This window comes from Emiliania huxleyi (genome assembly GCF_000372725.1).
Source record: "Emiliania huxleyi CCMP1516 unplaced genomic scaffold EMIHUscaffold_52, whole genome shotgun sequence".
Classification (NCBI taxonomy): domain Eukaryota; phylum Haptophyta; order Isochrysidales; family Noelaerhabdaceae; genus Emiliania; species Emiliania huxleyi.
Genome location: NW_005198091.1, coordinates 119991 through 143312, shown reverse-complemented (window position 1 = coordinate 143312; position 23322 = coordinate 119991). Strand labels below are relative to the sequence as shown.

The window sequence follows — 23322 nt, the reverse complement described above, 5'->3', positions numbered from 1 at the left end:
AATGGGCGCAGTGGGCCAACTTCTCGTACTGGGCCTCCGAACTGGAGGAAAACAACTGGGGTTGGCGCAACGTCAACGGCACCTGCGACGGCTTCTACATCCAGCTCGGCCGCGGCGGGTACAAGAAGTGCGGCGCACTCACGATCAAAGTCAACATGGCGACTGCCTCCTTCTCGTGTCGCGGTTGGACGGTGCAGGTGTCGGGCCGGCCGGTCTACAACCGAATCGCCGGGCCGCACCACCGGCTGGACATTGGCTTCGCGGCGGAGGGCAGCCAGTCGACGCGCGATCTACCGCACGGCATCGTCGGGCAATCCTTCTCTTCTATGGAGCCCCGAGGCGGCAAGCTAGACGTGTACCCGGAGGAGGGCGAGTACACCACCTCGGCGATGGCAGAGGGCGCTATCGACGGCTCCGCCGCCTCGTACGAGGTCTCGTCACCCTTCGCCACGGCCTTCGCCTTTTCGCGCTTTGATGCGCCGGTGCCGGTCGAGCAGCTGCCGTCGAGCGGGGCCGCGACTGCCTCTGTCGATGGCTGCGTCGACGAGTACGACGACCCGGCCGCAGCGCTCGAGCGACCGTGGCCCGACTTTCTCTCTTGTGCAGAGGAGGTCGCCGAGTGCTCCAAGCACCCGTCACTGCAGCAGCACTGCGCAAAGACATGTGGGGCGTGTGGCACGCCATCACAGGGACAGCAGCTCTCGGCAGCAGCGCGAGAGTGAATCCCATCTCGTCAGATTGTAGAGAGGTGACGCGAATCATGCCGCGCTGTCCTTGGGGCGACCAAATTAGACGCCGTGGCTATTTTTTCAATCCAAGTGCTGACGATAACAAGAGCCCTTAGTGAGCCTTGCGAGATCAAGAAAGAAGGAATGGAGCCGCGCGCGAGGAAGGAGAGATGGAACATAGGCGATAGGGGAAACGGGAGGGCCCAGGAAGGATGCCTTCTCCCGAGACTCTGCTAGGGATTCGAATATTAGCGGCGGCGGGAATTGGGATTTACCTTCATTCACAGAAGGTGCTTCATAATTCACGAGAGGTGCGTGATATGATCATCGCGGCGGTAAAAGCGGCGTCATCGCGGCGGCGCACGACCACGCGCTCAGATATTGTACCAGCTCGCAACAGCACCGTGACGATCGCGCGCTCAGATATGGCACCAGCTCGCAACAGCACCGTGACGATCGCGCGCTCAGATATGGCACCAGCTCGCAACAGCACCGTGACGGTCGTGACGGACTACAAGCCTCCGCCTCCTCCGTCAGCGGCCAAGCCACCACCACCACGAGCGCCGCTACATCCTCTGTGCGCCGCTCTGATCTTCTGCCTCGCCGTCGCAGCAGCAACAGAGGGCGCGATCATCGCGCTCCTGCTCTTGAGATCGGAGGAGGAAGAAGCACCAGCATTGGCCGTCAAGCGATGCGGCGTCGGTGGTGCCGGGAAGTGCATGCTGATCGGCGCACCGTCCTGTGACGCCTGGTTCTCTGACGAAGCGAACTGGGCGTGTGATTTTGGCCATGCCTGCTGTGCGGCCACCGACAAGCCAGTGATCTCCATCCGCCAAGCGGTCGAAGGCAACTGTGAGGATCTCGACGGTAGCGATGTAAAGGGCGTCGCGCGATCTTCGATGTGCTCCGCCGACGCCGCCTCAAATGCCACTGCCTGCGACGTGGAGCTCTCTTGCGGCTCGATTGTCATCGCCGCGACCCTCATCTTTGCGGGAGCGGACGACATGCAGACGGCAGCAGCATGGCTTACAAGCGTTCTCTCAACTCTCGAGGGTGCAACCGATTTTTGGGGTCTTCCTCCAGGGTTTACCATTGCCCAGATACCGACCCTGTCAGTCCCCTTTCTGTCGCCTAGCCCGTCGCCACCCTCCCCTCTAGCTGTTGCTCCTCCTCCGCCAGGCCTTTCATCTCCACCACCGCCACCGCCACCGCCACCGGCGCCACCGCCACCGGCGCTACCGCTGCCTCCCTCCAAGCCTCCCTTTCCACCCGGAGAAGCCCCAGCACCGTCGCCGCCATCGCCGCCGCCGCCGCGGCCGCCGCCACCGCCGCCGTCGCCGCCGCCGTCGCCGCCGCCGTCGCCGCCGCCCTCGCCCTCGCCTTCGCCTTCGCCGCCGCCACGGAGCCGCTGTGGGACCCCCTCGTGCACGGCCGAGGTGTGGGCGGCGGAGGCCCACGACGCCGAGTGCCCCACCTGCTCCTGCGGCGACCGGATCGGCTGGCTGCAGGACTCTTCAGATGGGCCTCAGGTGAACGAGGTTGACGCTTGCGCCCGGGTCGCCGGCGCGGAGTTTCCAGCCGCTTGCGGCGGCTGCAACCCCGGCCTGCGCGTCACGATGGCGCCGGTCGCACTCAACGGCGGCCGAATCGCCTACATCTTGACAGCGGCTGGAGCTCTTCCAGGATACACCTCTGGCGGCACTGCAACCGCCGATAGACGCACCATCTACTACTTCTTACCGGACGGCGATGGGAGTGCAGAGCCCACCTACAACGGCGACCGATGGCCGATCGTCTATGTCCCCCAAGGAGCGACCATCACCGCAGACCCATCTGTGACAGCAATCGTGAGCTCGCGCGTCACAACCCGGAGGCTGATCGACGGCAGCTTTGTCGAGGCAGAAGTGCTGCTGGTCAACGGAAGGCCAGCGTACCAATACTCGATGGACACGACGCCAGAGGCGGCCAACGGGAACGGTCTGGGCGACGTCTGGTTCTGGTTTGAGGAGTCCATCTCGCAAGAGGAGCTACCACCTCCAGCACCTATCCTCGCCTCGTCGCCGCCACCCCCGTCACCACCCCCCGTGGCGAGTCCACCACCTCGCACAATCAGCAACGAGTGTCCGGCAGCGAGTCCCGCCTGCACTGCGCCGTCCGGGCAGGATTGGGTCATCACCACCTCATGCACCATCCAAGCAGGCTCCTACTCCGCTCGCAAGGTGCTCATTTCCGACGGAGCCATCGTGTCCGTCGAGCAGGACGCCTCTGTCACGATGGACCTCTCCGGCGGGCTCCTCGTCGGGTCCAACTCCGAGCTGTGGATCGGCTGTGAGTCGACCCCCTTCACTGGAACGTGGACGCTGACCTTCAACGGACGGAGGGAGGACCTCGGCAACACGGAGCGGTGGCTCTCTGTCGACTACAGTGACTACGGCCTGCCGCCACGCTTCGAGGTGTGGGCAAACGCCCTGGTCGCCTCACACGGCGCGCGGCTTGAGATCCACGGCGCTCCCAAGACGTCCTGGACCAGGCTGCGTGAGGACGCAGGCGTTGGCGCCACCACGCTAACACTGGAAGAGGGCCCCGTCGGTTGGGCGCCTGGGGACGAGATCGTCATCGCGGGGACCGGAGTAAACGGGGGCTCGGAGCGCGCGACCGTGGCGTCGGTGGCGGGCGATGCCGTGACCCTACAGAACGGACTGACTAACTTTCACGAGGGCAGCTGGCCCGGCCGCGGCGCGAGGCTCAACGGCGAGGTGGGTATGCTCAGCCACAACGTGCGCTTCACTAGCGGTTTCGACCTGGGCGCGTGCGAGAACGCCTTTGGCGGAACGGGCCTGTCGGCCCGCACGGACGAGCAGACAAAGAACAGCTGCTTTGGTGGGAATGTCGCCTTCCTGCAGCATTCAATCGTCCACGTCGAAAACGCTGAGTTCTCCAAGCTCGGGCAGGCGCTGGTCATGGGCCGCTACAGCCTGCACTTTCACCTTGCAGGAGACGCCTCGGGGAGCTACTTGCGCGGCAACGGCATCCACCACAGCAACAACCGCTGCATCGTGCTGCACGGCGTCTTCAACGCCGAGCTGGAGGGGAACGTGTGCGTCGACAACAGGGGCCACAACCTCTACCTCGAGGACGGCATCGAGGTGGGGAACGCCGTCGTCGGGAACCTAGTCGTCAACCCCCGCAGCTCTGCCACAATCTGCACCGACAAGATCGGAGCCGAGGGCGGAGCGGCCGGCATCTGGATCACGAACCCGAACAACACGTTCACCGACAACGCCGTCGTGGGCGCGGCGTTCGGTGCGTGGTTCACGTTTCCGACGGTGGACGACTCGCATCCATTCACCGGTGAGAAGCGCGGCCAGCTCGGGGGCGTGTTTGGCGCGAGCGCCGCCTACTTTCGCGACCCTCTCAGCGGGTACGGTCCGGCACACTGGGTGGTGCAGCAGGAGCAGACGCGCACGCCCGTCGCCGCTTTTCACCGCAACACCTTCAAGGACTCGGCCCGGATGGGCATCACGGTCGACTTTAGGGTGCACGACTCGGAGGACGCGTACATTCCGTGCCTCGACAAGGCCGCATACGTGGAGAGCTCTTGCCCGACCTGCGCCAACGTCGGGCACACCTTCTCGTGGGGCCCGGCCACGTACGACGTGAGCGCCCCGCCGGCGCAGCGCGAGTACCAGCCCGCGAAGCAGACCTTCGAGGACATCATCGTGGCGTACACTCGGAGCCTGTACGGCGAGGGCTTCTCGTACTGGGCGACGGGCGGTCTGGTCAGCTTCGAGCGCTCCATCTTTGTGGACAACCAGCAGGGCTCCTCTCTCGGCTTTACGGGCGAGTGCGCGTCGGGCATTGCCTTTGGGAGGGGCGGCGCCAACGTGCAGTTCAGCAAGGCGCTCTTCCTCAACGGCCCGGCGCCCTTCAAGCTGTATGACGGCGGCTACCACTGCGTGGACTGCCGCTGGGCCGGGCTCGACCACCTCGTCACGATGCGGCCGGGAAGCCCAGGGAACGTCAACGGCGTGCTCTTGGAGCGGTCCGCGCCGCTTGGCTGGATCGGCTCGGACCGGGACGACCCATTGCTCGGCTGGATTTGGGACTCGAACAAGGTGGACATCGCGCCAGCGGCGGTGGAGGTCGCCAACCTGGTGGACTGGACCTCGGGCTTCATTCAGAATAGCTGGCAGGGCGAGGACGTCAACCTCGTCTCCACGGACGGGCTCGGCGGCACGGTGCGCGGCGGCGCCTTCACGCAGTGGGTCCGCAGTGGGGACCCCGGGGCAAACCAGGGCTGGGGCTACGGCGCGATCGTCAACGGGGCGCCGAGCTTCAAGCAGTTCTACCCGTGCATGGGGAACGTCTACCACTGGTGCGGCGACGGGCGCTCGTGCGAGCCGCACGCGTACGGGCGGGACGTGCCGGGCGCGCCGTGGCTGTGAGTGAGGGAGACATCATGTGTGATCATTGGCATGCTTGGGAGTGATCGGTACGTGGGGCGAGGGGCGAGACCTCGTTCCCGAGCGCGCCCTGCGCACGGAAAGAGTGCCACCCACACGCATGCGTGATCATGGTGCCCCTCTGGCTTAACCTCCGCCAGAAATGTTCCATAGTGCAGTACTGTGAGGAGAAGTCTCTCTCTGTCTATCCGTTCTCGGACTGTCCGTGCGTGTGATCTGGGCCGCGGGTGTTTTTGTGCGGTCGTCGGTGAGCGCCGGACGCAAGGGTCGGTCGCTAGCGATCTACCTGCGTTGGGCTCACTCGAGCTAGAGCTCACACCATAGAGCCCGCTATCACGTTCGCCCTCCTGGACCCAGTTTGCCGTCCGAGGCTCACATCGTTTTCTCTTCCCTGTGACGCTTGAGTTCTTTTTCTTGCGAGGCTCGTAAAATTCTTTTCTGGTGTACCTGTGTTAGTGCCAGAGAGTGCGCGCCAGTCCCGTGCCCTGTGTTGTTAGGTTAGTTAGAAAGGTGAAGAACAGTCTGGCTCGGACTGGACACCAACGCGGTATGGGTGGACGCGGAGACAGATGACGACGAGCTGGCAGGGCTTTTGAAATTCTGTACTCAGTGCGCGCCAGTCCCGTGCCTAGTGTCGTGCGCGGGAGTTTTGTTGTATCTTTACTCTGGTGTGCCTGTGATAGTGCTAGCACGCGCGCCAGTCCGCACCTGTGTCGAGCCTGTCTGCTGTGAGAGCGAGTCGTTTTGTTTAAATTCTTTACTCTTTTTATGAGTCCCCTGGGTTCCGGCTCCTAGCCGGATAGGGGGTCTGTTGCCACTGGCTGGCCCCTCCCAGATAGGTAGGTAGGTTGGTCTTGTTTCGCCCAAAAGGGCCCTGCAATAGGTAGGTACCCCATATTTTCATCTTTTTTCGCTTCGCTGCGCGGCCTGGGGATAGGTAGGTAGGTAGGGCGTTTTGGCGCGAGTCAGTGGGGACAGACCCCCTATCCGGCTAGGAGCCGGAACCCTCTCACTGACGGCCCGGCGAGGCGTGCCTTTTCACGCGATGCTCCCGCAGCAAGCTCCACTCAACGTGCTCCTAATCCTAGTCGACGACCTACGACCCGAGATCCTCGGTTCGCCTGCCCTCACGCCGCACATTGACCGGCTTGCAAAGTCGTCCACTGTCTTTGATCGCGCCTACTGCCAGCAAGCAATTTGCGGGCCGTCTCGCAACTCGTTTCTGAGCGGGCGGCGCCCGCAGCGCACACAAAGCTGGAATTTCCTCAACCATTTCCGTGAGGTCGGTCCAAACTGGGTCTCCCTACCGCAGTGGTTCAAGCAGCACAACTACACGGCGCTGGCGACCGGCAAGACGTACCACCCAAACCTGCCACCGCGCTGGGACCAGCCGCTCTCTTGGAGCGCCGACCGGCCATACGTCTTTGCGGAGAATGGGTACCCTCCCTGCGACCGGAAGGACTCGCTGCAAAACTCGATGGTCTGCCCATCCGCGCACCCGGACTCGTGGTACGCGGACCACTCCGACGCCTCTGCCACGATAGCGGACCTCGAGTACGCGCTCCGGGCAAAGAAGCGCTTCTTCCTCGTGTATGGTGCGCACCGGCCTCACCTCCCGTGGAACGTGCCGCAGCGCTTCTGGGAGATTTACCCGCCCACCGAGTCGGTCGCCGAGCAATGGCCGACAAGCCCACCGCGCCGTGAACGGCGCCTCGTCACAGCTCCATCTGTGAACAGGTGAGCGTCGCCGAGCACGAGGCCGGTCCGCGCGGGATGCCGCCCATCGCCTTCACGTACGAGGTGGACGGACAGCCGACGCTGCGCTCCTTTGGGGCCGCGGTGCCGGTCCCGTACCCAGACGCGTCGACGGCGCCGCCCGCGAACGTCTCTCGCTCCCTCCGCAAGGGCTACTACGCCGCCGTCTCGTGGACGGACCACCAGGTCGGCCGGCTGCTCGACGCGCTCGACGAGCACGCGGTGGCGGGGGAGACGGTCGTCGCGCTGGCGGGCGACCACGGCTGGGCGTTGGGAGAGCACAACATCTGGGGCAAGCACTCCAACTTTGAGGTCGCCGCGCGCGTGCCGTTGATCCTGCGCACGCCGGGGGGGGCGGGGCGGAGGCAGCCAGGTCTGGTCGAGCTCGTCGACCTCTACCCGACCCTCGCAGCGCTCGCCGGCCTGCCCCCGCCGCCCGACGTGGACGGCGCCGACCTGAGCGGCCTCGTGCTCGGAGGCGGCGGCGCGGGCAAGGAGGCGGCCTTCAGCGAGTACCCGCGCTGCCCGCGCCGGCTCGAGGCGCCGTGGGACGACCTCACCTCCTGCACGCGGACGCGCAAGGAGGACTTCCGGGTGATGGGCTACTCGGTGCGGACCGACGGCTGGCGGCTCACTGCCTGGCTGCGCTGGGACGGGGCGCGGCTCGTGGGCGACTTTTCCCAGCCGCCGGTCGGGGTCGAGCTGTACGCGCACCCGGCCGGAGAGGCGGACAGCGACTTCGACGCGACCGAGAATGTCAACGTGGCGGACCTGCACCCGGCCGTCGTGCGCCGGCTGATGGGGCTCGCCGAGGCACACTGGGGCAAGGGGCCGGGTGAGCCGGTTGAGGGGCAGGAGCCGCGAGGGAGGGAGCAGGGTGGTGTGGCGGGTGTGGAGCAGGGCAAAGCGGCGGATGCATCCATGGCGAGAGTCGAGAGCGATGCCGAACTGCTGAGGATGCAGTTTGAGGAGTGGTGGGCGGGCGGTGTGTCCGGTGCGATGAGGAGGCAGTGGACCAGGAGCACCAGCACGCGCCCGCCCGTCGCCCGCCCGCGCGGTGCTGTATCGCGATCGATTTGAACCGCCGGGCTGAAACATGATTAGGATTCGTGTTTTCTTCAATTGAGAAAAGGTCGGCCCCTCGAGACGGTACTCTGTCGGTGCTGCGATGGGGCGTGTGGGTACAGAGTACAGTGTGTGGCTTGCTAGCCGCCGGCCCGCCGCCGCCGCCCCGCCGCCGCCGCCACTCACTTGCGGTTCTTCTTCTTGGACCCCTTCGCCTTGCCCTCGCCGGGCCCGGGCTGCGGCATCATGCCCGGGGGCATCATCCCCGCCATGCCCGGCGGCAGCTGCATGCCTGCGGCGGGAGCGGGCGGGTGAGGCCGCGCGCAGTGTGTCGGGGGGCAGGGCGGCGGGCGGGCGGTGCGGGTGCGCCTGGGGGCAGCAGGCCCGCCATGCCCGGGGGCAGCATCCCCGCCATGTTTGGAGGCATCTGCATGCCTGCGGCGAGAGGAGAGGGACGCTCGCCGACGCCGCAGCGGGGAGGGGAGGGGAGGGGAGGGAGGGGAGGGAGGGGAAGGAGGGGATGGAGGGGAGGGAGGGGTGGGGAGGGAGGGAGGGGAGGAGAGGGGAGGGGAGGGAAGGGGAGGGGGCGAGGGGAGGGGGGGGAGGGGAGGGAGGAGTCGGCCGGGTGGCGGGCCCTCCGGCGCCTGGAGGCAGCATGCCGGGAGGCATCCCCGGCGGGCGCATGGCAGGCATCCCTGCAGGCGGCGCCAAGCCTGCCGGCAGCATCGCCCCCGCCATCGGCCCCATCCCACCCGGGGCCGCCGCCCCCTTTGGCTTCGGCTCGAGCCTCGACTTGAGCTTTGGTATCGACGAGCCGAGCCGGATCAGCAGCGCCTTTCTGCTGCCAATGCCAGGCACCTGCGGCGGCGGGAGGGCTGTTGGGAAGGGGAAGGGCTTGACGAGGACAGGTGCGCGCACGAGGCTCCGCTCAGCAGCCCAGCTGGCAGCTGCGGACTGGCACGCACGCTCGCGCCGCCGCACGCGGAAGGGACGAGGCCGAGAGGGGCGAGAGGGGAGGCGGGGAGGGGAGGCAGGGAGGGGAGGCGGGGAGGGAAGCGCGTGCACCGTCAGCTCCCCCGTCGCCGCGTCCTTCAGATTGACGCGCACCCGGCCGCGCGCGAGCGCGTTGCGCGGATACCGCTTGTCCTACGACGTTCGGCCGCCGGCTCGGGTGGGGCGAGGCGAGCGGCGGGGCGCGCAGAGGCAGCCGGCCACCTCGAGGGCTGGCGTGTAGCCCAGGTGCTCAAGCACCTCGGCGATCTCCTGCAGCGTCGGACTCTCTGCCGCGTGCTCCACCGCGATGCGGCGGCCGTCTGCGAGGCTCGCCTTGGAGTCCAGATAGACCTATGGCGGCGTCGAGCGAGGGTCGAGGGGAGCGGAAACCACGTCGTGGCGGCTCCGAGCCGGCGCGCCGGGTAGATGATGATGCGCTTGTCGTGCGGGTAGTCCTCGTAGCGGCCGGTGGAGCTGGCGGGGTTGGACATGCCCGCCGTGTAACACGACAGCAGCCCGCTCGTGCAAACCAGGCAGCAGGCAGGCGGCGCGCCGAAGGCGGAGGTCTCCAGCACGGGTTGTCGCAAAAGAATTTTGCAAAATTTGGAGAACAATGCGCAAGCTACTGGCGCGCACTGGCACTAAGAATTCCTTTTCGGCGGGACCCTGCCCTTCTCCCACCCCTCGTTTGGCGTGTGCGATTTATTTATTATTCCGCGCGCGGCGACGCGGTGGGCCGCCGCGGCGGTCCCGCTCCTGTCCCGCTCCTCGTCGCCCGACGCGCGCCGCCTGCGAAGCGGGCCTCATCTGCCGGCTCCTCCGTCTGCGGCTACGACTCCGAAACGCCAGAGGAGATTCAGAATGAGGCACTCTTCCGGGGATCCCGGGCTTGCCGCGCGTACGGCTTAGGCGAATAGTTCAAGGCTGCCGCGCAAGCAAGACGAGGCTCGAGGGCACCTTCGGCGAGTGGCTCGACGAGCAACCGTTCGAGGTGGAGCCTGCGGCTACCGCCCGGCTGCTCAAGCACTACACGCGCTCCGGCGCGTGGGTCGTCTCGAGATCAAGCCCGGCAGCCCCAGCCAGGCCCCGCGCACTCGCCGAGCGCATTTCTTCTCAGCTCGGACCTTGCGGGGGGGCGGAGCGCGTAGCGCAGGCTAGTCTGTGACATAAACCACGGACGACACAGCGGACACCGAGCGAGCGACGCGTCGTTGGAGCGCCTTGTCTGGGCTCGCCAGCCAGAAGGCGCACGATGGCAGGAATTGAACCCTCGCACGCGCTGCTTGGCCGCAGGATCAGGCTGCAAGGCCTCGTTGCACGGCCTGCGCTCAACGACCGCTCGGGCGTCGTAGTCTCATTTGATCCAGACAAAGAGCGGCTTGGAGTTCAACTTGACGCAGTGGACGACAAATCGGAAGCCATTCTCGTCAAGCCTGCCAACGTGCGTGTGGGTATGCGGACCGCATGGGATGTGCCTTCCTACGTGGATCGCACCTTCCCAGAAACAGACCAGGTGCTCTCGGGGAGTGCTGCTCAAGGATTGGCTAAGAGTTTGCAGTCGCTTTGTGGCAATCGCATCACGATTGTGGATGTGCGCCTTCTTTATGGGCAGATGTTCACACCGGAGGTCGACCGCTGGGTACAGGACGGAGTAGCTTCGTGTCAAGGACCAGTGCCGTATGGTGAGAAGCCGAGGCGTGAGATGCTTGGAAGGGGTGCGCTGGTCTTCATTTGGGTCCCTCCTGAGGATGCACTGGCATTCAAAGCTCACGTGATCATAGACGGGCGGGACACGAGCATAGCAGTCGTTTGGACTCACATTGGCCCGTACCTCGTTCCTCCGTGCTACCTCACCGCCAAGGAGCAGAAACACGTGCTCCGCGCCGTTGTCTATTCCCTGATGCAGTCAGCTATAGTGGAGCGTCGGATTTATGTGTTTCTTGCACTCTCCGAGTTTGTTCGCATGGAGCTTTTGAAGGCATCAGAGTTGGACCTTTGCGAATCGATGCTGTGCTTGCAGATCGAAGCGTACCTGGCTCTCGCAATGACGCAAGGCGATGCCTGGACCATCGACGCAACGCTGAGCTGTGGCAAGCTGGGCGAGTACTATGAGTCGCGGGGCGAATTTCTGAGAGCCGCCGACGTCTACAAGCGAGCTGTATCCCACGCGTCCCGCAAACCCCACATGTGGGTTCCTGGTGGCCCAAGTGGTTTGTACACATGGTGGTCCTACCTGGGTCTCGCCTTCAAGCGTGCTTGCCAGTGGCGTGAAGCTGAAGTGGTCTACAATTCTGCGAAATTGGCGATCGCTCAGTACCCGCAGACGGCAGCTGAAGCGAGCGTCAACAGCGCAACAAACTATGTCTATTCGCTACTCATCAGGCTGTATCGAGATTCAAAGCAGTTTGAGAAGATGCAGGATGCATTTCTATGTGCGTTCGGCGCGTGTGGTGCTGTCGATACATTCGGCTTCGACAAGCAGCAAGGCGATGAACTGACGAGCCCTGCTGCCGCCAACAAGGCATCGGGACGTGCCTGGATCATGACCGGCAACACACATCAAATTGTCGAGTACGAGACGAATTTGTTTGACCGTCGGATCGCGCCAAAGATGAACCCGAAGGCTCCCGCACGAAACAATATGGGAGCTGAGCTGGCCTTGAATCATCTAATGAGGGATCTGCGACTGCAGAAGCCGCAACGAGGCAATGCCTGCGCGAGCTGCGGCGCCGTGACCCGACTGAAGGCTTGCGCACGCTGTGAGGCGGTAGGCTATTGCTCCAGGGAATGTCAGGCTGCCCACTGGCGTGAGCACAAACGGCTCTGCAAATCACTGCGAGGTTCGGTGAAAGAATAGGTGTGCTTGGAGGGAGGAACGAGATGTGACTTGTGAGGCCGGAGTGCGGAGACACAGACAGCACCGCAGCCGTACGCGCAGCCGTACTGCATACAGCCGGAGAGACAAAAGACGCCCATGACGCATGAGGCACAGGACTGGCGCGCACTGGCACTAACACACACAAAACAACCACGGGTATCTCCGCTTTGTTTCTTTTTTCTTTATATCCTACTCCCTACCTAGGGCCAAGCGCTTCGTCGTTAGCCCCTACTTCCCCTACTTCTGATTCCCTCACGGCCGCGAGACAGACGAGCTTACAACCGAGTAGTGTTGCCGCGATCTTGGAGCAGGCGTGCGACCGAAACTCGAAGCCGTCCACAACGTCGACGTCCATCGCCGGGCCGGCCTGCGACCGAAACTCGAAGCCGTCCACAACGTCGACGTCCATCGCCGAGCCGAAAGCACCGTCACTCGACCTCGGCCTCTTGCGGCGCTCCGCCCCATCCCTGGCGCCGGCGCCACACGCCGCGCAGAACCACTCGCCCTCGGGTGCCGTCGTTCCCGGCGGCAGCTCGAACTCGCCATCGCAGCCGTCGCACACGATCGCCTCCACAATCTCGTCTGGGTGGAGCGATGCCGGCGCGAGAGAAGAGCGGACTGCCACCGCCTCCAGCACCACAGGTGCTACTGCCGCCTGCTGCCTGGCCGCAGCACGTCCCGGCGCCGACGGCCGCGTGCCTGCGGCGTCGTCTGGCGAGGAGGCAGGGTATAGCTCCCACAGCACCGTGCTGAGAGGCTCCCACCGAGTCTCGCCGTCGTCGTAGAGGACGTAGTGCGTGTCGTCGACCAGGGACACGTCCTTGACGCGTCCCGAGTACCACGCGTCCTCCTCCGGCCAAAAGATGCGCACGCGCCGGCCGAGCACCTCTCGACCGTACCGCGTGAGGGTCGCCCTCGCCACTGGGGCGGCGCACCCGACACGGCGGCTCGTGCGGCGAGGAACGGGCGAACGGCTCGACTTGACCGCGGCGGTGTCGCTCGCGGGCAGACGAAGTGCCTTTGGCTGCCCGCCTTCGGCCGCCGCCTCGCACGGCGGGCAGACGAAGTGCTGCAGCTGCTCCGCCTCGGCCTTGGAGAGGCCGACACACTCGCCGTGGCACCATCGGTCGCAGGAGTCGCACGCGACCCACGCGCCTTCGAAAGGGAGGCTGCTGGTCGGCAAGTGGCGATCAGTGCCACAGAAGCAGTCCGCCTCCGCCGCCGGGTCCGAAGCTTCGCTCTCCGTGCCGCTCTGCAGCCCCTCCGCCTCCGCCGATGAGAGTGAGAGGAGAAGCTCCCTCTCCTCCACCCTGCACCGGTGCAGCTCCGCCTCGAGCTCCGCTTTCGACACGTCCAGCACCGCCTTGGACGAGAGCTCCAGTACCACCATCTGGTCACGGACCGCCTTGGCGAGCGCCTCGGTCGATTCGATCGTCGCCTGGGCGAACTTCCGGAGAGGGTCGGCGGCGAGGTCTGGGTCGGAGGCCAGCTCCTGCGCGATCTGCTGCTCCATCCCGCCACGTCTCAGCCACTCTGTCGCTGCCGCTGACGCCTCGACGGTCCGCCCGAGGTCGGCGAGCGCATCACGAACCACTACGGCCTGCAAGCCGGTGGGCAGCTGCAAAAGGGCACTGCGAGAGACGGCGGGCCCGCACGCAGACCCACCCGTGGCCACCTGCGGCTGCGGCTCCAGCTCCGCATACACTGGTGTTGGTTTGTCCTCGCTCCTGCTGGCAAGCGCTGCCGTCTGGCTGACCGAGAACTTGACCCGGCATGAGGAGCACGCAAGGGCCAGCACGGCGTTTTGCCCGCTGCAGGCGGGGCACACCTTCGCTGCTCTTGCAACGCAAGGGTCGCTGCGTGCCTGCTGTTGCGAGTCGCTGCGCTGTCGCAAGCGTGGCGGTCTTGCCTTCCGAATAATGTAAGATCCGCACGCAGAGCAGATTTTGCGCGCCGTCGGATTGATGGCGCCGCACTGGCCGCATTTCTTTGTCGGCGTCACCGCACTGCCCGCATTTCGCGGACGTGGGTGTCGTTTCGGAACGCTGAGCGCCTCAACGAGCAACTTGTAGTGGGCAAAGGCGTCGGGCGCATCCACGGCTACGGCTGCGAGTGAATCCATCAGCTCGGCCATGCGTGGCAAGGCTGCCAGCTCCTCCGTGCTCGGGCCGCCGGCAAGCTGTGGCTCCGCCGTCGGGCCGCCGGTAGCCTGTCGCTCTACCGTCGTCGCCTGCGACTCCATTAGCTCGCTGGCCAGCCTATGCTCTCGCTCGTCTACGCTCGCCAGTGAGCGGCTGGGCTGTGGCTCTTCGTGCGGCAGAATGGTAATAGAGAGATGGGCGACGCACGCACGAACCCGAGGCACAGGGCATCGAGATTGTCCGACGCTGCTTCTCTTTTTGAGCTTAGCCTTCGATGTTATGAAACAACGCAAGGCGGACATGGCATATCGCTCTCGGGCCCACAGACATCCCGCACACTCGCCGCACACCCGCCGCCCCCGCGCGCGCCCCACCCCGGCCGGGAGAGAGGGGAGTGACAGTTTGGGACGGCAACAGAACGAGTATGTTGAGTCCTGGCTCAACAACGCAGATAAAGGACTTGGGTGGTCCGGCCCACAAGTCCGGCTCATGCGCCCCGACTGACCGATCTACCGCACTGATCACTTCCGCCCCCTCGCTCCCAACCCATCCACCTCGCCTCGGGCCGCGCCGCGCGATCTCGGGCGATCTCGCGCGATCTCGGGCGATCTCGGAGCTCCACGCCACGCCTCTCCACCCCGCCCCACCTCACCCACCGCCGCGCCGCGCTATCAGCCTATCTCGGGCGATCTCGGAGCGTCGCTCGCGCGGCGTCACACCTGCTCAAAAAGGAAGGAGGTTGGAGGCAGGAGGTCACGCCCCATCCAGAGCGCCGTCGTCGCCGGGTTTTTGGCCCCCGGGTCGTCGCCCGACGGTTGCTGCGCGGGGCAGCAGACCATCGGACGGCGCGACGACGCCCCGTCCGGCACGCTCCCTCCTCCACCCGGCTATTGCCGCTCGAGCGCCCTCAGCGGCGGAATTTTTCCCTCGCGCTTCCTTGGGCCCCCGGCAACGCCGACGGACTTCCCGTCCCCCCACCTGCGCCGCAATCACCGCCGTGATTGTCGGCGCTGCGCCCCTTGGCGCCTGTGCATGTCCCGCGTGCCCGCCTGCCAGGGCTGATGCCAAGGCCAAATCAACAACATGCCCGGCTGATGCCAAGGCCAAACAACTGCCTGGCTGGTGCCAAGGCTCAATGACTCTCCTCTCCGTCTCTCCCCCCCCTCCTCAGACAGGACTAACTCCTACGACACACGACGCACTCTCTCCTACCATCCGACAGACGTTGCCTGACCGACACGGGACGCTCTGACAGGACACTACTGAGACGACTACCTCTACTGCCTACCCTACTACTACTCGACTGGCGGCGCTCGCGGCGCCACGCCACCCATCCTCGGCCACGCGTTGCGCTGGGTGATCTCCCAGTTTCTTTTTTCCTTTGCTACCATTTTTGGTTGACGACCGCACCTGGCGAGTAGAGGCCCTGCCCAGCCCAGGTTACCCTCTGCGAGTCCCATTGGGCCGCTCTTTCGAGGTCTCGGAGTGGAAGGTGTCTGCTCGGCTCCGCTCACGACGCGCGCGAGGTGGCCCAGTCTCTCAGGCTGTCCGGAATTGACTTCACCAGACAGAATCGAGAGGCGCGCGCAGTACCTCGCGCAGGCTGCCGTGCTTTTATGCTATGCTCGGCCATGCGGCGTGCCGGTGCTCTGCGGCGACGATGTACTGTTGCACGTCTCGAACCTCCCGCCGAACTCGACCTGCTGCGTCCATCGGTCGGGCAGGTACGCGGCGGCGCCGCGCGGCCGCCGGTGGAGCTGCACGCCGACGTGATCACGCCCGCAGAGGAGGATGCGCTCGCAGCCGAGGCAGACAGGTACCTCCGGGCGCGACGATACGAGGCGGGCCACTTCGACGGCGTCATCCGACACTACCGCGAGCTCCAGCGGCCGCTGCGCTCGTGGTCGTCCGCCTCGCGCAGCCTCTTTGATCGAGTGGCGTCGCTCGCCGCGCTGCCGTCGGGCGCAGAGTTGCTTCCAGTGCACGTCCTCGACCTAGAGGCGCACGGCGAGATTTCGCGGCACGTCGACCACGTCGAGTACTCGGGCGGGCCGCGACTGACCACCGCCCGGCGTCTCGCAAGTGTCGCCAGGCTGCGTCCGCTGTGTCGTAGGCGAGAGCATCGTCGGCCTGTCGCTGCTCTCGCACGCGGTGATGCTGCTCCAGCACGAGGCCGACCCGGCCGCCGCCTTCGAGCTGCTCCTGCCCCGCCGCTCGCTCTACGTGCTGCGCGGCGAGGCGCGGTACCGCTGGGCGCACTCGCTGCCGCTGCAGCCGAGCTTTGAGGGGCAGAGCCTACCTCCAAAGTCGCGCCGCATCTCTGTAATACTGCGTGATCGGCCGCCGAACGAGGTGCCGCGCGAGGTTTAACCAGATATGTACAACCCAAAATTACCACTGAGGGCTCTCTGTGCAAGAACGGAGACGGCGAGAGCCAATAACATCCTTGCCCTCTAGAGAGGATACAGTAACATATACAGAGAGTCCGCTCGAGACGGACTCCAAGCGTCTGGCGTGTTTCGCGTGTGCTTTACGTTATTCTTTCAGCGCCGTATCGAGCAGTCCTTGCGCAGCGTCCTCGCCCTTGATGCCGTTGACGACCTTTCCGGCTCCAAAGGGCGCCGAGTCGGTCCGCGGCCCGTCGCCGCCGATGCGCACATTCGGCCCCATTGTGCATTCGTCGAAGCACCCGTGCTCCGTGTGGCTCATATCCGCCACCTCCACGAGCACATCGTCGCGCCCGTCCGCAAGCTGCTGTAGAAGCTCGAGCGTAGCTGCCGAGCCGCGCTTCTTGCAGTACTTGTTCATACAGACCTCAACTCGGACTGGGGCGGCGGCCTCAGCGGCACACAGCCGACCAGCCCGCGCAGCAGGCTGCGGTCGGGCGGCGCTGGGATACAGCGCAGCGCCGAGCCGCGGCGAGAGGGCCGAGGTCATGATCGCCAGCAGGAGCGAAGGCATGTCACCGAAGGCTGGGTCTAAATTTCGTGCGGTGTGAAGTGTTTATCTAGGATTCCTACTGTATCACCACAACTTTAGCGCAAATATAGCGCGAATTCTGCGCAAATTTAGCGCGAGTTCACTGCGACTTTGCATCGCGAGGTTTAGTGATCTTAGGTGTATTGTTTAGTGCGTCTTTAGTCCATCCATCCGCGCACTAGGATCCAGCCGCAGCCCCTCGCTGGGCCTCCCCTCTCCCCCTTCAGTTCCCTGCAACAGGAAAGAGAAAAAGAAACGGGGCTGGCCGGTGGGAGAAATGGAGGCACAAACAACGCCGGTCGGCGGTGGCGCAGGCCCTCCGGACAGCGTCTCGAGCGCTCCCGCAGGCGAGGCCGGTGCCTCCCACGCTGTCGAGATCGACGCGGAGCAGGTAAGCGAGCCTGCGCGGCTCTCGGAGGACCAAGTCACCGAACTGCCCGAGCCCACCCGCAGCCAGACAGAGATCATCCGGCTGGTGCTCGAGGCGATGGAGGAGCGCGGCGTGAACCAGACCTTCATCTGCGGCCGGCTCGCCCTCTCCCCCGTGTACTTCTCCATGTGGCTCAAGGAGAAGCAGATGCCGGCGCGGAAAAAGTCGCTCTACGCGTCGGCGTGCGAGATGTGGGTCGGCGACGAGGCCTTCTCCATCCGGAACGCGTCTCTCACAGACACCAACCCGGCGCAGGTCCCTAGCCTCGGCCGGCCCACCAGCGGCGGCGGCTTGCGCGCGCGCGGGAGGGGGGGGCGGGGAGGGCGCGGCCGCGGCCGGCCGCCGGCCGCGCGCGGCAGCGGCGGCGTGGGCTCTCGCGGCCGCGGCGACGGCGCGGCGGCACGGCGGCTGGCGCAGCCGACTTCGCTGCACGGGATTGTGTCGGAGCTGCTGAGCGGGCTGCCGAGCGTCGCCTTCCAGCTGGTGCGTCCGCGGCGTTCGCGGCCGGATGCTGCGGCCGACGGCGATCCGAGCAGCTGGGGCGGTGTGGGGGAGGAGAGGTCCTTCTGCGTGGTGCGCGCGAGCGCGGTGGCGGGCAGCGCGTCGGGCGCCGTCGAGCTCCGCTCCGCCGACGCCGTCCTCGCGTGGCTGGGCTCGGACTCGGTCCTCCGCCCCGAGGGTGAGGATGCGCCGGCGCAGGCGGGCGGAGGGGGGGAGGGGCTCGGGGAGGGGAGCGACAAGGAGCGGGAGAGGGGGGGCGAGGCCGCCGCGGAGGGGGAGCGGGCGCCGACGCCGTCCGGCTGGCTGAGCGAGGCTGGCTGCGTCGCGGTCAACAAGCCGCAGCGCAAGCGCAAGGCTGTCAGCTACGTGGAGGCTGCGGCGGCTGCGGCGGCGGCCCGAGCCGTGAGCAGCGCCTCTTCACAGCATGGTGTGTGTGAACAGATGGACGAGGAGGTGGCGGGGCGGCGGCGACCGAGGCTCGGCGGCGAGGCGGCCGATCACGTCCCCGCCGCTCCGGACACCCGAGAAGCCGCCCCGGCAGAGGCAGAGGCGGAGGAGCAGCAGCTGCGGCAGCGGCTGCTGTGGACTCTGGAGGCGATGGCGGCGGCGCCGCTCGAGCTGCGTCGGAAGCGGCGGCGGGCGGACGAGATCGCAGCGAGGAGTGGTGGCGCGGTGGCGTGGGGCGCGTGCTGCTCTCGCTGCGGGCAGTGGTTCGAGGCGGTGGGTGGCGCGCTGCAGCTGAGCTCGCACTGCGGTGCGCCGCACCTTCGGCCGCATCCTCGGCTGCACCTCGGCCGCACCTCGCCTTCTGCCGCAGGCGTGCACGAGGTGGAGGAGCGGCTCGAGGCGAGGCGCGAGGCGGAGCTCCGGCCGATGCTCGAGCGCTTCCGCTCCGTCTCAAAGGCGCCCGAGCTGCGCGCGCTGCTCGACTCGGCCCGCCAGGTTGTGGCGCGCCCCGCCGGTCGGACGCGGCCCGTGACATGTCCATGACGCGTCCCCGCCGCGCTCTCCCGTAGCTGTCGCGCGACTTGCCGGACGCGTCGCTGCACCGCGCCATGAACGAGGCCGAGGCGCGGCTGAGGGTGCTGCAGCGCAAGCCGGTGCGCGCCGCCGTCGACCTGACGGCGCCCGCGGCGGCGGCGGCGGCGGCTCCAAAGCCGCAGAAGGAGGAGGTGTGCAAGGCGTGGCTCGAGGGAAAGTGCCACAAGGGCAAGTCTTGCCGCTGGCGCCACGGCGAGAAGAGGCCGCCGCCGCCGAAGGTGCAGGTCGCCTCCGTGGCGGCCGCCCAGCCTCAGGCCGCCCAGCCTCAGGCCGCCCAGCCTCAGGCCGCCCAGCCTCAGGCCGCCCAGCCTCAGGCCGCCCAGCCTCAGGGTGGCCAACCTCAGGCCGCGCAGGGTGGCCAACCTCAGGGTGGCTACCCTCAGGGGGCGGCGAGGGTGGCCGTCGCTGCGGCAGCGCCGAATGATTTGGCGTGGGCAAAGGCGGCGGCGGCGGCGATACCGCAGGCCTTGCCGCCGGCGCAGCCGCAGAAGCCGATGCTGCCGCTGCCCGGCCAGGCTGGAGCCTCCGAGCTGAGCAAGCAGTTCCGCGCCACTTCTACCGCCGCCGCGCTGGCAGCTATGAATTTCGCCGTCGCGCAGCACCAGCCCGGCGATCCGCGCTCTCTCGGCGCGACAGCGATGGCTCCGCCAACAGCCGCGAGTGCGAAGGCTCCGCCGGCTGCCGCGAAGACAGTTGCGGCTGCGCCAGCTACGAGAGCTGTGAAGGCCGCGCCAGCTACGAGAGCTGTGAAGGCCGCGCCAGCTACGAGAGCTGTGAAGGCCGCGCCGGCAGCCGCGGGCGGGCCTATCCCGGCCAAAGCAGCGCCAGTGCCGGACGTCGCCACTTCCTTTGTGGACGACGTCGACTGAGGTGAGGCGGCCGGCGCGACCACCGGACTCACAGATGTGTCGCTCACGGGCCGTGGGGCAGGCACAGCTCGAGCCGTGTTTGCGTTTTGGCCTGTGAGGCCGCGCTGTCACCTGTCAGCGTTGGTGTAAACTGCTGAGGGTCGCGCGCTGTTTACGTTTATGCCCTCACGTAAACGAAATACTGAAGCCGTTCCCCACAATTGAACTGGGCGCAGGGGCGAGTCGATGTGCATTCACACCTGTCGAGTGTCGTGTGACGAAATGAGAGAAAAGCCCCGTACACCACACGCTGAGTGGAGTGGTGCTGTACACACACAGGGAGAGAAAAGAAAGATAAAACCCCGGAAAGAACCACGGGTGAATTCTTTTTGCCAGGCGAGTCCCCCCGATGCGCTGGTCGCTCATACTGATCGGCTGTTCGTGTGCGCTTCGGCCGCCAAGACTCGCGAACCGGCACGCGCCACACTCTCCTCCGAGAGCTGCGGCAGCTCTTTCTCAGGCTCCGGCTCCAGCGGCGGCAACGGTTCACGATGAGGCGGTGGCGGCGGCGGTGTCGCAGCTGGCGGGTGTGACGCTCGCGCTGCTGGCGGGCGACGAGGCGACGGCGCACTCGCTCGCGGGCGGTGCTGAGCGGAAGCGTGTGACGGTGCAGCGCGTGCTCGCCGCTTACGACGTCTGCGCTTCCGGCACGCTCTCGCGCGAGGAAGCGCAGGCGCTCTTCACGAGCCTCGCGCGCTCGATCGTGTCGGAGCTTGCGGCCAGCGGCGCCTCGGAGGTTGCGAGAGCCCACGCGCAGCGTATCCTCGAGGACGACGAGCGCGGGACCATCGCGCGGGTCGCCTCAAAGCTGCTGCAGCTTGCCGACCTGGATGGTGATGGACGCGTCTCTCTCACTGAGCTGGCCGGCCTCTTCGAGGCGGTGCAGCGGGCGCAGCACGCCTCGTCCGACACCTTTCCTCAGCCGCTCCGCGCGCTCGCGGGGAGCTTGCAGCTGCTGCCGCCGACGGAGGGCACTGCGGTCTCCGAGGCCGAGAGAGCGGCGGAGTGGCACATCGGCATCCCGGGCGACGACCACACCCTGCGCCGCGTCGAGATCGGGCGCGAGCTGTCCGTCGTCGGCCTCGGCCGATCCGCAGACGCCTCGGCCTACTTTTTGCCGGAGCTCGGGCTCGTGCTCGACGCGGGCACGCCTCCCGCCGACTTGAAACCCGCTCCTCTCGGCCCAAACCCCCCAACCCCACCCACCCGCCCTCAACCCCAGGCATCCACGTCAAGTCGCTGCAACCGCGCTGCGTCTTGCTCACGCACGGCCACCGCGACCACACCGCCGCACTGCCCGCCATGGCGCGGCGCGCGGCGCTCGTCCTCGCGCCGCGCGCCATCACCGGCCTCGTGCGCCGCTTCCTGCTCGCCGAGGCGCAGGACCTTCTAGGAACCTTCTAGGAACCTTCTAGGCCTCGTGCGCCGCTTCCTGCTCGCTGAGGCGCAGCTCAACTTCGGCGACGCGGCGCAGACGGATGAGGAGACGGTGGCGGCGCTCGGCGACTTTCGGCTCGAGTCCGTCGGCGACGGCGACGAGGCGCGGGGGCGGCCCTTGCCGCGCCGGAGACTGCCCCGAGGGTACGCCGCCCGAGAGCACGCCGCCCGAGAGCAGGTGCTGCTGCCCAAGGAGGCGTACGCCGGCTCTCCGACGCCGCTCGGCGTGCAGGTCTTCGACGCGCCGCACAAGCGAGGCATCCCTGCGGTCGCGTACGGCGTCTACCGCGTCAAGCGGCGGCTCAAGCAAGAGTGCGGCGCACCGCCCCTGGAGCCCTGGGAGCCCCGGGGCCCCTTTCGCCACGCCTCGATCCGTGGGCAGGTACGCGGCGTTGCCGAAGCACGAGCTGGGCGCGCTGCTCGCGAAGGACGTGCCCATCACCGAGGCGAGGCACGAGGGGCTTCTCTTCTACAGCGGTGACACCACCATCGAGCTGCTGCGCGCCCGCCACGCCGACATCCTGCCAAAGTACCCCGCCATCATCCACGAGGTGACCTTCTTCGGCAAGCCGTCGCCCGAGCTCGACCAGTCGGTCCGGCAAAAGGGCCACACGCACTACGCGCAGCTTCACCCATTCATCTGCGCCTTCCCCGAGACCACCTTCATCTGCGTGCACTGGTCGCTGCGCTACTCGAGGGAGGACATCCTCGGCTTCTTTAACAGCTCGTACGGGGGCGTCCCAAAGAACGTCGTGTTGTGGGTGTGACCTGATGAGTAGTCTATGTGTTTACTGACTGTTAATTGCGAGAGGCCGGTGCGCGATGACCCTGACAGTGAGTGCTGAGAAGACCCAACTCACTCTCAGCAGCCGACTCAGCCTCCTATTGCCGTCCTACTCAAAGCTACGTCGCTGGGTGCACCGTGATTTGGTCTCCTTCCCATCCGAGTAGCACCCATGGCCTAACAGCCGGCGGCAAGCGCACGGGAGCGCGTGACGGCAGCCCACCATTCACGGCATAGGAGACTGTTCGCTGCTCCATGTCCACCGTCACCTCTATGCTGCTGCCAGCTGCGACGCCCCTGGTCCCGTCCCTCTCGGCGGAAAGGGCTGGCTCGCCGAGGTAGCCTCGCTCGTAACTATCGAGCGTCGACGTGAAGCGTGCGCTCGAGAGGTGGAGTCCCCAAGCCGGCCCGCCATAGGAATCGGTCAGCCTAATGCCCTCTGTCGCATCAGCCACTCCAACCACAATACCATACGCGGCTCCGGTCACCGACCCCGATTTGACAACGTCGACTCGAAAGGTGTGCATGCCCTCAGTCATGATGTCGGTTCCGAAGGCCGCATCAGCGAGCCCGCCGCGTGCATGCTCCAGCGCCCCCCTCAGGCCAGGCGCTACCTCGCCGTCAAGGTCAGTGATGAACTCGTTGTGCTGCGTTGTCGTCCCCCGCGCCTCCTTCAGCGGCTGTGGCTGAGGCTTTGGCTCGACAGCCTTTGCCTTTGCGTCTTTTTTGCCGTCCTTCTTCCCATCTTCCTTCCCCTTCTTCTTGGCCATGTGTGTGTGTCGACCGTTTCAAACCCAAGTCGTGTGATAATTCACAGCAGAAGGTTGAAGATGTTCTTCACAGCCTTGTTATTGAGAAGAAAATACCTCCTATGGCGCTGTTCACAGACCTAAAAATACGTCTCCACTCCGAGACTAAAAAGTATGTTTAAGAGCCACATACACTGAGAGAGAGAGAAGGGGCCTAGAGAACACAACCCCCTCTCTCTTTTCTCCCAGTAAGCTAAAAGTACACTGAAAACCTAAGAGCTACATACACTGAAAACCCGTGAAGTCCGGGCGTGAACTCTCAAGTTTCCTCGGCGGGCTACTCGCAAACTGGGAGCGGTCGCGTGCCGGAGCTGGTGCGCGCCAATGGCCAAGTGGCGCATCAAGCCCAAATCGGCGGCGGCGGCGGTTGTCGGGGTGGTGATTCTCCTAGTCCTTCTCGTCAGCGTCAC

The 23322-nt window shown here is 66.1% G+C and overlaps 7 protein-coding genes across 7 annotated transcripts; 4 read left to right on the top strand and 3 right to left on the bottom strand.

Annotated features, from left to right (window-relative positions):
- Positions 1-1198: 1198 nt before the first annotated feature.
- EMIHUDRAFT_212281 (hypothetical protein) lies at positions 1199-5173 on the top strand (the record flags this gene model as incomplete). The annotated part of the gene is made up of 2 exons (XM_005766158.1): positions 1199-1843; positions 2165-5173. The coding sequence occupies 2 exons, from the start codon at positions 1199-1201 to the stop codon at positions 5171-5173; spliced, it is 3654 nt and encodes a 1217-aa protein (XP_005766215.1).
- A 118-nt stretch (positions 5174-5291) lies between these two features.
- EMIHUDRAFT_212280 (hypothetical protein) lies at positions 5292-8072 on the top strand (the record flags this gene model as incomplete). The annotated part of the gene is made up of 4 exons (XM_005766157.1): positions 5292-5304; positions 6220-6857; positions 6929-7920; positions 8051-8072. The coding sequence occupies 4 exons, from the start codon at positions 5292-5294 to the stop codon at positions 8070-8072; spliced, it is 1665 nt and encodes a 554-aa protein (XP_005766214.1).
- EMIHUDRAFT_451896 (hypothetical protein) lies at positions 8046-9495 on the bottom strand (the record flags this gene model as incomplete). Its single annotated transcript, XM_005766156.1, has 6 exons — positions 8046-8303; positions 8381-8446; positions 8656-8869; positions 9077-9157; positions 9227-9332; positions 9398-9495. The coding sequence occupies 6 exons, from the start codon at positions 9493-9495 to the stop codon at positions 8194-8196; spliced, it is 675 nt and encodes a 224-aa protein (XP_005766213.1). The 3' UTR covers positions 8046-8193.
- Positions 9496-12930: 3435 nt separating this feature from the next.
- On the bottom strand, positions 12931-13272 carry EMIHUDRAFT_66647 (hypothetical protein; the record flags this gene model as incomplete). The annotated part of the gene is made up of 1 exon (XM_005766155.1): positions 12931-13272. A coding segment is annotated over one exon (342 nt), but the record flags the coding sequence as incomplete, so codon positions are not given.
- An 870-nt stretch (positions 13273-14142) lies between these two features.
- EMIHUDRAFT_212276 (alkB, alkylation repair 7) lies at positions 14143-16393 on the top strand (the record flags this gene model as incomplete). Its single annotated transcript, XM_005766154.1, has 7 exons — positions 14143-14168; positions 14755-14837; positions 15080-15145; positions 15291-15379; positions 15626-15685; positions 15811-16105; positions 16137-16393. 7 exons carry the CDS (start codon positions 14143-14145, stop codon positions 16391-16393), a joined length of 876 nt encoding a protein of 291 aa, XP_005766211.1.
- Positions 16394-16462: 69 nt separating this feature from the next.
- EMIHUDRAFT_356829 (hypothetical protein) lies at positions 16463-16984 on the bottom strand (the record flags this gene model as incomplete). The annotated part of the gene is made up of 1 exon (XM_005766153.1): positions 16463-16984. The coding sequence occupies one exon, from the start codon at positions 16982-16984 to the stop codon at positions 16559-16561; it is 426 nt and encodes a 141-aa protein (XP_005766210.1). The 3' UTR covers positions 16463-16558.
- A 3120-nt stretch (positions 16985-20104) lies between these two features.
- On the top strand, positions 20105-22086 carry EMIHUDRAFT_212273 (hypothetical protein; the record flags this gene model as incomplete). Its single annotated transcript, XM_005766152.1, has 5 exons — positions 20105-20149; positions 20343-21014; positions 21119-21235; positions 21327-21631; positions 21702-22086. The coding sequence occupies 5 exons, from the start codon at positions 20105-20107 to the stop codon at positions 22084-22086; spliced, it is 1524 nt and encodes a 507-aa protein (XP_005766209.1).
- Positions 22087-23322: the final 1236 nt, after the last annotated feature.